The sequence below is a fragment of the Mesocricetus auratus genome, unplaced genomic scaffold, assembly GCF_017639785.1.
Source record: "Mesocricetus auratus isolate SY011 unplaced genomic scaffold, BCM_Maur_2.0 Super-Scaffold_100004, whole genome shotgun sequence".
Lineage (NCBI taxonomy): Eukaryota > Metazoa > Chordata > Mammalia > Rodentia > Cricetidae > Mesocricetus > Mesocricetus auratus.
In genome coordinates this window covers 112,231,028-112,244,063 of record NW_024429189.1, presented here as the reverse complement: position 1 = coordinate 112,244,063, position 13,036 = coordinate 112,231,028, and the positions used below count along the sequence as shown (strand labels likewise).

The 13,036-nt window shown below is 40.9% G+C and overlaps 1 protein-coding gene across 3 annotated transcripts in view; it reads right to left on the bottom strand.

Moving 5' to 3' along the window:
- Window positions 1-13,036, bottom strand: part of Cfap61 (cilia and flagella associated protein 61) — a 287,339-nt gene that overhangs the window by 68,447 nt on the left and 205,856 nt on the right. For all 3 annotated transcript variants that reach the window (XM_040746434.1, XM_040746435.1, XM_040746436.1), the window contains 2 exons: window positions 9,966-10,258; window positions 2,022-2,349 (listed from right to left, as the gene is read on the bottom strand). In XM_040746434.1, the coding sequence (XP_040602368.1) occupies window positions 2,022-2,349; window positions 9,966-10,258 (621 nt within the window). The remainder of the gene's footprint in view (window positions 1-2,021; window positions 2,350-9,965; window positions 10,259-13,036) is intronic.

Genomic DNA, 13,036 nt, shown 5'->3' with positions numbered 1-13,036 from the left:
AAATAAATGCAAAAAAATCTTTCTTACATTACATGCAATCATTTTCCTAGGGTTCAACAAGGCTTAGGGAGTGCAAATGGGTTGTTTCACAGCTGTAAATGGCCGAGCCCATCCATAAAGAGAGCAAGTTACAGAGGCTGGAGAGGTGGTGTGTGGTGAAGAGCACTTGCTACCTTTGCAGAGGGTGGGCCTTTGGTTGCTAGCACCCACATGGTGACTAACAATTTCCTGTAACTCCCACCCCATGGTATTCCATGCCCTCTCTGGGCTCCACAGGCACTGCTCACATGATGCACAGCACACCTGAAGGCAGCACAGCCACACACAGAAAATAAAGAATAAGTAAATGTTTAAAGAGAGAAGGCCAAGGAACGGGGCTGCCTGGAAGGGGTCTCTTCAATTATGAACTTATGGTGAGGATGGGAATTTACGGACGATGTGATGGTGTATTATTTACGATTTATTAAAGTTCGCCTGAGGACTCAGAAAGCAAAGTGAGCCTCAAGCTATAGAGATCAGGTAGTGGTGGTACACACCTTTAGGGCCAGGACTCAGGAGACAAAGACACATAGATCTCTGTGAGTTCAAGGTTAGCCTGGTCTACAGAGTGAGCTCCAGGACAGCTAAAGATACAAAGAGAAATCCTGTCTCAAAAAAAAAAACAAAAAAGTAAAAGTTAAAATAAAAGAAATAGAGCAATAAAAAGCCTCGTAAAGATGGAAAATACATTGTGTTATCTTTGAATTGTTTGATGGCTGAGGAAGGAATGACAGCTGCTAAAACACATTTGATTACAAATGTTGCTGGATTAACCCAACCTATATATTTTGAAAAGGCTTTGACTTCAAATCTAAGTCAAAGGATATGTTACTATGGAGAAGGGACGTTGCTTTTATTTCCACACGAAATGAGAGGCTGTGGATTCATTCTTGGTTAAGAATAATAAGGCTTGATTGAGGAATACCCCTAGAAAAATCTCCAATGGGAACAGATGGCTCAGAGGACCCAGTAATTCAGAGTACCTCTGTTGCAGTTTCTTCTGAGTTCTGCATTCAGAACAGGTTCAAGGCTGCTAGCTGAGGTTATCCAGCCTCACAAAATACTCCAGTCAGGACTTGACAATAATCCTAAACTTTCTTTGGATTACCAGCATCTCCAATCAGTAGGGAGTAGCCTAGAAAACTATGCCCACATTCCCAAAAATGGATTATGGATGTTTGTCTTTGTTTAGTGTGTTGGCTACACATTGTTATGGATAATGGTCAAGAAAAAAGCTAAACAAAGGAGGTTGGATTCAGGGTTCTTGTTTTGAAAAGAAAAAGGGGAAATAATGTGAGATAATACTCTTGTACACTGTAAAATTTGTCACTTGTATTTGTTTAATAAATCACTGTTTGGTCAGTAGCCAGACAGGGAGTATAGGCAAGGCTACTAGACTAGGAGAATGCTGGGAAGAGGAAGGCAGAGAGAGTCATCAGTCAGATACAATGGAAACAGGATGAGAATGCCGTACTGAGAAAAGGTACCGAGTCATGTGGCTAAACATAGATAATAATTATGGGTTAATTTAAGTTGTAACAGTTTGTTAACAAGAAGCCTGAGCAATAGGCTAGACAGTTTATAATTAATATAAGCCTCTGGGTGTTGATTTGGGACTAAATGGCTGCAGGACCAGGCAGGTCAGAGAGTTCTGTCTATATGAAGTCTTTCATTTATTGCGTTACAGTAAGATGTCAGGGCAAACCACTATTCACTAGCCTTGAGCACTCTAGGCCAGTTACTGATGATTTTCCAGTCTATAAATTAGGGACTGTAGTTAGGAAGGGAGCCCATAATGAATGCCCAGTGTGCAAAGGTACACAATAATGATATTGCCAGTTTACAACGAATGCTGAAGAAATAAGACAGGCTCCCACTCTACCTCTAGGAAAGTTCACTAAAGACCAAGGAGCTGTATTTAAGAGATGCATGACTGACTGCTCTGAACACTGGCCTCATCAAAAAAGGGGCCTTCCACGTACCTTGGATCTTGGCTCCCTTGTACATGGGAATGAGCCTATCAAGGTCAGCTGGAGGTTCCGTCACAGGTTCAAGGGTTGGATCAAAGAGAGTGAGCATAGCTGCTGCCAGCTGAAACCCAATTTCTTTGGAACTGAAGTTGCTGTGAGTCCACTCATCTGAGTAATATCGGTTGGAGAATTTAGTGAGGGAGCCAGCAGCTCTGATGGCTATGTCATTGGTATGGAAAGTGGTGTCAATCACAAGTCGGCCATCATAGACGAGGCATGCATCATTAAAGGCTTTAAATGTTTCATAATCCACATTCTTCTTGTAGAAGCTGAAGAATGCCTACAAAGTAAAAAAAAAAATCACATCATCAGTGTGTGCGGTGGATCAGTGAGAACGGCCCCCCACAAGCTCATGTTTGATGGAACTGTTTAGGATTAGGAGGCGTGGCCTTGTTACAGAAGGTATGTCACTGAAGGCATGTGATCTGAAAAGTCCACAATATTCCCAGTTATCTCTTTCTCTGCATCTTGCCTGTAGACCAGATGTAAGCTCTTACCTACTACTCTGCCTGCTGTGGACTCTTACCTTCTGAAACTATAAACAAAGCCTCAGTTAAATGTTTCCTTTTATAAGTTGCCTTGGTCATGATGTATCCTAGGACAATCTGCTATTCCTTTTTTGTGTTCCTTGCTGGAGACTACGAATCTAGGCATGTGTTTTCCCAGTTACTGCTCTTTTTTTTTTTTTTTTGGTTTTTACGAGACAGAGTTTCTCTGTATTGTTTTGGAGGCTGTCGGTCCAGCCTGGCCTCGAACTCACAGAGATCCGCCTGCCTCTGCCTCCCGAGTGCTGGGATTAAAGGTGTGCGCCACCACCGCCCGGCTCACTGCTCTTTATTTCACCTGCCCCAGAGTGTGGACAGTCTTCAGAATACAGAATGTCTATTAAAAGTTTATCATAACTCTATGTAATGGAGCGAAGGAGATGGAAGGGAAAGGGGGCAGAGGAGATTACAGACCTTTGATATGAAGAACATATTAAGGTCACCCTACATCACTCTTTATCATTCAATTTATATACACAATAGGAAAAAAGATAGCAAGTAAGGGAAGCACTAACACGGGAATGCATATTTTTGCCCTGTGACGTAGAGGCCATGTTTCCCCTGTTCTTCAACAATTAAAAGTCCCCACTACAGCCCCTTTCCAGCCTCCTTTTCTTGTGTCTGACTCAGGTCTTGCAAGCTTTTTTCCTGGAGTCACTTCATCTTCTCTTGAGTCTTCAGAGTGTTTCACTCGTGAGGTTTTTGCTTTTTGTTTTTTTTTGTTTTGCAAGACAGGATTTCTCTGTATTGTTTTGGAGCCTGTCCTGGAATTCACTGGGTAGACCAGGCTGGTCTCGAACTCACAGAGATCCACCTGCCTCTGCCTCTCAAGTGCTGGGATTAAAGGACTGTGTCACCAATGCCCGGCTCAATCATGAGTTTTGACATCTAGCAATCTTAAAAAAATTCAATCTTATTTATTTTATGTGTATGTCTTCTTGAGTATGTGCATTCTTTAATTTGTATGTAGAGGGAGAGGACAACTTGTGGGGGTCAATTTGCTCATCCATAATGTGACTTCTGGGAATCAAACGCAGGTTACTAGCCTTGGTGGCAGATGCCTCCACTCTCTAAGCCATCTTGTGAGGCTTTAAACCCAGTAATGTCATTGAAGGATGTCCTAGATAGTTAAGAGCCATGCATGTCTACCAGGCTGGCTCTTGCCCTACTTCTCCTGCCCTGGGACAACAGGAAGGCACTTTCATTTCTCCGAGTCTCTCTCTGACTCTGAGCCTCTGTCTTTCATTCTTTCCTTCTCTTGCTCCACTTAGGTAAACTAGATTTCTACTATATAAAAATGAAGGCCTTGCAGTGGTGGCATATATCTTTAATGCCAGTACTTGGGAGGCAAAGGGAGATAATCTCTGTGAGTTTGAGGCCAGCCCTATCTACAACCAAGGCCATACAAAGAAACCCTGTCTCAAAAAAACAAAACAAAAAAAAAACAAAACAAAAGTAGAGAAAGGTATGTGACAAATTCAATAAAAATAGTGTTCTTCACCTCTTGATTCTTTAACATTTTTCAAAATTCTTCACAAAAGTTCTTCTATCTGTTAGTTTCTGTGGTAGTTTGAACGTAATTGGCCCCAATAAGATCATAGGGAGTAGCACTATTAGGAGGTGTGACTTTGTTAGAGTAGGTGTGGCCTTGTTGGAGGAAGTGTGTCACTGTGGAAGTAGGCTTTGAGGTCTCTTGTGCTCAAGATACTTTCCAGTGTTTCAGTCGATTTCCCTTTGCCTTCTGATAAAGATGTAGCCATGTCTGCCTGCAGGCCACCATGCTCTCCACCATGATGATTATGAACAGAACCTTTAAAGAGTTGCCATGATCATGGTGTCTCTTCACAGCAACAGAAACCCTAACTAAGACAACTTCTTTTTTCTACATTTTATTAGTTGTTGTTGAGTAACACATTTAACAAAGATTGCTGTTTTATTTTACTTTTTAGCTCTAAAGTTTATCAGCACTGTGGTGCTGTTATACATAGTGCTCTACAGCATTCACTATGGTGCTGTTATACATACTGCTCTACAGCATTCACAACTTTGGCTGCTGTTTTACTTTTACAGCAGTAACTCTGCATTGAGAAGTGAATCAGCAAATCTAGCAGAGATTTGATAAGCCTCATTAATTTGCTTGGTCTTGTTGGAGAAAGTGCGTCACTGTGGAGGTGGGCTTTGGGGTCTCATATATGCTCAAGCCATGCTCAGTGAGGTGAGCTTTGAGGTCTCATACATGCTCAAGCCATGCTCAGTGAGACAGACCACTTCCTGTTGTGTGTACAATATGTAAAACTCAGAAACTTCTCCAGCACCATGTCTGCCTGCATGCTGCCAGGTTCCACATGATGATAATGGACTGAACCTCTGAACTGTGAGCTACTCAATTAAATGTTTTCCTTTATAAGAGTTGCCATGATCAGAGTGTCTCTTCACAGCAACAGATCCCCTAACTAAGACATGCAAGTACATAAACATTTGTTTAAAATAAAAATTCTATCATGGTCTTTTTTTTATATCCAATGTACAAAGATGTAATATACAGAATAAGCGCAACAAAATGGATGTCTAGTGTATAGGAAAAAGGATCTGTATTGTTGCAAGTTTTTAAAATGTATTTTATAAAACGGTGCAATACTAACTGTATTGAGGTGAAAAACTGCTTATACATCCATAGATAAATCATTAAAAAGAACTGAATAAGATGTAGCTTAAAAATCATTTGAATTAGAATATTCAAAAATACTAGCCCAAGAAGAAACAGACAAGACAGAAAATAAGTACAGGAAACATGGGGGTGAATAGCAGACAGAAAAAAAAATGGCAGGCCTAACATAACTACATTAGTAATTGCATTAAATACTAATGGTCTAACTATTTTAATTAAAACACAGAGACAGAAAGGATAACAAAGCACGTGATAGGTAGAATCCTAACTAAGATAGTTACTAAGGGATGAACTATGACTCTGATGAAGTGGTATTATTTGGCATAGTTGACTTTAAGAAAGAGAGATCACTCTCAGTGACTCTGACCTCGTCATGTGATCTTTTAAAAGTAGCCAAGTTTTTCATATAGAGGATTCAAAGTGTGGTGAATTTGACATGCAGGTGATTCTCCATTCTGAGACTTATAAAGAAAGTGGCCATGTGGTTAAGAATGAAGAAGGCCTCTAGGAGCTGAGAGTGAACTCTGAGCCCATAAATGAATGTTTTAGGCTGCCATACTTGTTAGGCAGTCATAAGACACATATATAATGCTTTTAGTGATACTTACAAAAGATAGACTTTAGATATAAAGACAAAGTTAGGTATATTTAAAAACATACCATGGTAGAAATAAATCAAGAAGAATAAAAACAGCCATATTAATACAAATAAGGTGGATCTGAAGATAAGGAATATTATCAAGAAACATAGCAGCATATTCCATAACGATAAGGCCACAACTCACAAGGTAGTTATCAAAATTGTAACTGTTCATGGGCTTAACAGCAGAGCAAATAAAGGAAAAGAAAATTTAATACAATTAAAGAGAAAAATAGAAAGTTCTAAGATAGTGAGAGATTTTAGTATGCTGCTCCCAGCAATTACTATATTTAGACCCAAAGCATTAGTGAAATATCAGTAAAAAGAATGTAGCAGCAATATCAACCACACAGAACTAATTATTTATAGAAATACTGTGTTCAATGTAGACAAAATTCTACATATGCTTAGACATAAAACACATACCAATAATTCTTAAAAGACTGGGTAATAGTAAACAACAGCATTGAACTGGAAATCAATAAAAATACAGGGTGTAGGAAACCCTGAAATAGGTGGCAACCAAACCATACATAATCCAGGGCCTTATGAAGAATCATAAGGTGGCAGGCAATATTTTGACGAAAGCGCTAGTAAAAAATTCAATATGTTAAAATTTTGAGAGGCAGTTAAAATAGAGGAAAATTTAGGGCTTAAAAATGCTGTCAATGGCTTAAGACTTCACCTTAAAAACCAGAAAAGAGAAGGACGATGTAGACCCAATTCATTAACAGAAGGAAGAGAATATTCATAGAGAACAAAACCCGTAGAATAGAGAACAGTCTTTGCTGAGAAGTAAGCTTTGGTTTTTACCTTTGAAAAAACATCAATAAAATCGACAAGTCTCCACTTTAGACTAAGAGAGACAGAGAGGCAGAGAGAGACGGAGAAGAACACACTGAACACAATTCATCAGTGTCAGAAATAAATGAGGTAGGAGACGTCCAGATAAGGTGGCTGGTGAAGCAGAATCAGAATGAAAACAAAAGTCTCTATTCTGAAGAGAGGAACCGAGGGTGGGCCTTGGGAATCCACAAAGGAAGCAGAAGTGTACCTGGAAAAGGCAGAAAAACAACAACAATAACAACAAAATGGGATGCCGAGCAGTAACCATAATGTAACCTTGGGCCAGTTCCCTGGCTTGGGGGGATGGAAGAGAAGCCAGATGGAAGACGGATGATCCTGGTCTCAGGAAAGGCCCACAGTCACCACAGCCTCAAACCTGGTCACTGGTTTTGGAAACACAATGACATCTCTGGGACATGTGCCAGTTAGTAGAATTAAGTCCCACTTTACAACATTGTATGAATCAGGGTGTGGTGGATGCTATCTTGAGAGATAAACTATTGTTAAAAACTGAGCTTCCCAGGGGTCTGATCAGAGGACAACTGTACATCATAGAATCTCAATTTTGCTGCCACAGTCACCGGGAGAGGGAAGGCTCAGAGAGGCAGCTGTGGAGAGTAGGAGGGATGGACCCTGAATAGGTGGGAGCAGGAGGTAGATGGCAGGAGGCTTTTCTCAGACTGGGACGTGCACAGGACAGAACCCCACCCTCAGTGGCCAAAAATAGATCAAATCAACTGAGAACACCTTGTAGTTTGACAGCTCTATCTGGCATTCACTGTTGCATAAACCAAGGACTCTCAACATCCAGAGGTGTACTGCCCACAGCTGTGTGCCTCCATCAGGCTGATTAAAAACCAGAAGGTCTTGAAGGTATAAAGATGGGTCCAGTCTATACCGATTTCAGTGGTGTGGTTGGTTTTTACAGTCTCAATGGAGACATCTACCTGGGTAAAACATTACTCACCCCATGGGTGATGTTTAGGGAGTGTGGATATGGAAAGCAAAAGAACTCAACTAGCCCAAAGACTGAAAAGCTAAACGTGGTTAACAGAGGTTTCTGGTATAGAAAGAGGGACAGGAATGTGTTCATAATCTGTATAGGCAGCTCCCAAAAGAAGAAATAGAAATGACCACTAAATACTTGAAAATGTGTTCAACGTCTTTAGGCAACAGGGAAATGCAAAGTAAAACTGCTTTGAGATGGTATCATTTCACTTCAGTGACTGGTTGCCACCAAAAAAAAAAAAGACATTTTGTTTTTTGAGGCAGGGTCTCTTGCTGAATCTGGAGATGGTCAACTTGCTAGGCTGTCTGGTCACAGAGTGCCAAGGATCTGCCTGTCTCCATGTAGCCAGCACTGTGATTACAGGCATGCAACACCACACTCAGCCATTTACATGTATGCTGGGGATCCAAACTCAGGCCTTTATGGTTACATGGCAAATATTTACTAACTGAGGCATCTCCCCAGCCTAATGCCACCAATTTTGACCAACTTAAATGAAATGAATAAATTGAACAATATAATCTGTCAAAATTGACATAAAAGAAATAGAAAATCCAAGTAGCCTTATATTTGGTTGAGAAATTGAATTTGTTATCAAAATCTTCCCTATGCTATATGTTCCATTCCCTGGCTAATTTTATCAATACTCAAAGAAGTAATATCAACCTCACACCAGCCTTTTAAGATAATACAGAAGGAACGAGCATCACCTAAATCATTTCACAAGGTGAGCAGAGCTCAAATATCTAAAATCTACAGTGGTAACAAAATGATAGACCAGCAACTTTCAAAATAATCCTAAAATATACTAACAAATAAAATTAAGGCTATCTCCTGAGGTTCCCTAGGAAGACCTTACAATCTTCTAGGGTTGTGGTTGGGGGTAGAAATTTGAGATTGAAACATTTTCACTTTCCCTCATTTTAGATAAGCACAATATGTAAGTGTAGACAATGTAAGTTTCAAACTAAAGACTTTCTTTTTCTTTCTCACCGCTAGATCCTGAAGCGACAAGACAAAGTCTTGGATCTATTTAGTGTCCCATTGATATCTGTGGAGTGAATACATGAATGACTGCAGTAAATAACAGATCAGACAGTTTCTAAGGACCTCAGGCCTCACCGTGAACAGGACACTCCCACCATGAAGGGGTGGTATTATTTGAGCTGTGTTCTTGGGTCATATAATGGTTGAAAGGAGACCAGGCCCAGAGAGCTATGCAAGCTTTTGATCTGCTCCAGGGAAAGGAATACCTCTGTGACCAAAAGCTGGCTGGGCAGTGGCAGTGGCTTCAGGAGCAAAGGGCACCTTGCACATGAAAACCCCTATTTGTACTTCCCACCAGGTTATCTCAGGCAATGAGGGATCCATGCTTGTGGAGTGCATGGGCCCTGGACTGGTCAGTGTCTGGTTCAGCTGCAGCAGCTCCCTCCCTGGTCCCTGGAAACTCTGAGTCATGCCATGTTCAGGAGTTTACTTGCAAACCCATGAGCAGGGCTGTTGTGATTGTAAATCTGGACCTGGGCCTGGGTTCCCACTGTATCCTTGCTGGGCTGTGTTATGAGAGAGCAGAATAGGGACAACAGCTCTCTAGCACCTGGTACTTTAGCTCCTTGGGGGTGGCCTTCACTCACTGAGGCTAATTCCCTCCCTTTTGATGTGCAGCGGGCAGAATGACTTGCCTGTAGGAAAACAATGTGTTAGCAGAGATACTGACTGGTTTCTGAGGCCTGGTCTAAGGGGCAGACACCCCAGCTCCCGTTCCATTTGCTCTTAGAACTGTCACTGTGTTTTAACAAAGCCCAGGCTCAAGAAAGGGCTAAAATCTCAGCTGAAGTTGACCCAGCATCAATAGCCAGAAAAGTAAATGTGCCTTCTAGATGATTCCAGCCCTGTTTACTGTCTTAACTTAGCTATGCAAGAAATCTCCCTTGAACTGTCTAGTTGGGTCAGGCAAACCCCCAATCAGGAGCAATAAATAGTGATAATAAATTGTTTCAAGTCACCATGTTGGTAGAAGCTTCTTGCTTCTGGGTGAAGCACCCCCTCCCCCACCAAACAGTTTGAAAATATGTCCCAAATCTATGTCCACAAATTCTCTGCTGCCATCTTTCAGAGTACCTAATCCCTGGGGAGTTAGCCGTCTCCCCTGGTGGCCAGTGAGCACGGCTCACGGGGATGGACTTACTGAACACTCCAGTCTGAACGGCTTGGTGGGAGTGGTGAAGCAGGCACTGTGGATGGGATCCGGGTCCTGGCCATCATTCCACTGAGCCAACAGCGACTCCCGATAGACAGCCACTTTGGCTGCCCTGATTGCGTCTTCCACGGCACTCTCTATCACATAGTTGTTGATACAGCTTATGTTCGAATCAGCTGGGGGATGCACAAAGTAGATGCAGTCTCCCTTCATGCCAATGTGTAAGAGTGTCTCCACTGTTGTATAAGCGTCAAGTGTATTCCCATAGACAATGACCTTCCCTAGAAAGAGAGGGAAGTGCTAAGACTTACAATTAAAAAAAACAACAACAACTTATTAGTCAAATGCTAATAATGCCGAATTGTTCCCTCTAACCCTTTCATTTTTCAGCTGCAGGAAGCCAGTGGTGTTACCTAGCAACAGCGACCAAGATAATTTAGTAAAGAATTGGCACAAAACATCCCACAAAGTAGTCAAGTACTTCAACACAGAAGTAGGACATTCATTTATGTTCCTATAATTTGAAAGTTGAAATTATGCTGGAGGAAATGGTCTAGAATAAAACCTTTTATCTTGTTTTTGTTCCCTATTTGCTACACTTATTAAAGAAACAAAATTGCTGAAGTCTGCCATGCACACAACTTCTCATGAGCCAGAAAAGGACACCGGCAAAAAACATGTTTGCATATGGGTGTGACTGAGAGTTTTAATATGTAAATGTTGACCTGGGTTGATTTCAAGGTATTTCCCCTGGTTTTTGAGAACTAATAATTGTAACATTCTGCTTTCAATGTGTAATTTTATAAAGATTCAAATTGCTGGTTTTAGAATTGAATGTGTCAAGACCTAGCTAGGGGGATGGAAGGGTATTATTTTGCTCAGCAAATACAAAATACTAAAATAATCTTGAAAGAATTTGCCGTATAAGAGAGCATCTGGGAGAAGCAGTCAATCCAACTTATTTACACTTCTCAAAAATGCTACAGGAATAATTATGAACATTATTGTTTTGCCAGTTTTAAGAACAGTGGCACTACAAACTGAGTGTGGCTTCTACTGTTTTTTTTTTTTTTTTTTTTGGTTTTTCGAGACAGGGTTTCTCTGTGGCTTTGGAGGCTGTCCTGGAACTCGCTTGGTAGTCCAGGCTGGTCTCGATCTCACAGAGATCCGCCTGCCTCTGCCTCCCAAGTGCTGGGATTAAAGGCGTGCGCCACCAACGCCCGGCTGCTTCTACTGTTTTTTACATTGAGTTGGTATGGCTTCTTTTTCTTTTTTAACCTTTTTTACAAAGAAGAAATAAATGTCTATAGACATGTTTCTCAAATCTGCTGTAAGAATTTCACCATAAAGTCTACACTCATTAAGTCTCTGTTGTTTTTTTTTCTTCTGGTTCATACAATGGTATGAAAGGAAATTTTATAAGACAAAAATAAACAAGTGTATTTATCAAATTTGGTTAAGTAAATTATGCAAAACTTGCTTTCATTTTTCTTTCCTTTTATGAAAAGAGATTTTTTTTCGTGCAATATACTGATTATACTGATTATGGTTTCTCACTTCCCCATCTCCTCTGAGCTCCTCCTCACTCTCTCCTCCCATCCTTTCTGTCTCTTTTTAGACAATGAGGCAACTAAAGAATTATAATAGAATAATAAAATAAAAGCACACAAATCAAAATAAGAAAGGAAAAAAAGCCAATCGAGAGAGAACAGCCAAACAAAAAGCTTGAGACACACACAGATGCAGAGTCACACACAATTGCACATACAGGTATCCAATAAAAATGTAAAACTTGAAGTCATAATATATACCTGAAAGTTTTTTTAAGATCCTTCAATATTATGAGACAAAGAGCCTTCAAAGATGCCACTGAGCTCATTCTGTGTTGGCCATCTACTGCTGGACAGGGGACCTACCCTTAAGAGTGATTTGTTTTCTCCGTGAGACTCCCTTAAAGAAAGCTAACTTTTCATTTGCAAGTGGTTATCAATTGGAGATAGAGTCTGGGTTAGGGATGGGAGCACGTGTCCACTTCTCCTTTCATCTCTGGGACCCCATCTGGCATAGACCTGTGCAGGTCCTGTGTATGCTGCCTCTGTCTCTGTGACTTCATATGTGCACCGGTCCTATATGTTTAGAAAGATTTGTTTCCTTGTTATCCGTCATCCCCTCTGGCTCCTACACCTTTCCACTTCCTCTTCTGCAGAGTTCCCTGGATCTGTAAGGGGAGAAATTCAATGGAGTCATTCCTTTTAGGGCTGAGTATGCCAAGGACTCTCATTCTCTGCATATTGTCTGGCTGTGGTTCTCTATATGTGTTTCTATCTGCTGTGGGAAGAAGCTTCTCTAATGATGACTAAGCAAGGGATTGATGTATAAGCATAGAAGATTGTCATTCGTAGTCATTTTATTGCTATGTTCCTTTAGCAGAACAATAGTATTTAAATTTTCCCCTAAGTTCCTCACCTGTCTAGTCTCAGGATCTTGGCCATCCAAGCAGTGTTGGGTATAGGTTCTATCTCATGGAGTGGGCCTTAAATCAAGTCAGATATTGGTTGGTTACTTCCACACGCTTTGTGTCACTATTGTACCAGAATATCCTGCATGAAGTTCACCACTGTAGACTGAAAAGTTTGCAGCTGGGTTGGTGTTTACTTTTCTCCTTTGGTAGCGTAAGAGTATAGTCCAGTACCATGAACACTAGTCCTAGGGGTAAAGGCTCTAGGCAGGCATAACTTCATTGACTTATGTTGGTGTTGTCTTCAGCAATAGGGCCTTACCATCCGTTTGAAGAGAGCAACCAATAGCCTTGGCAATAACCTGGGTTGTTTGGGGCTTTCTTTGGGGCCCCTTTGGCCAACAACTTGATTAGATGCAGCACATTTCTACTACTGGAAGCTTCTTTTGGTAATTGTAAAGTTGGGGCTTTTTCTCCATCATTATTTGACAATTTCATTTAGACTACTTTCATATATTAGGCTCTTAATATTAGATATCCTTCCCTGTAGTCATTCCTTTGCACTCCTCTTCACTCCCTCTCCCCATGTGTTCTTCCCTTT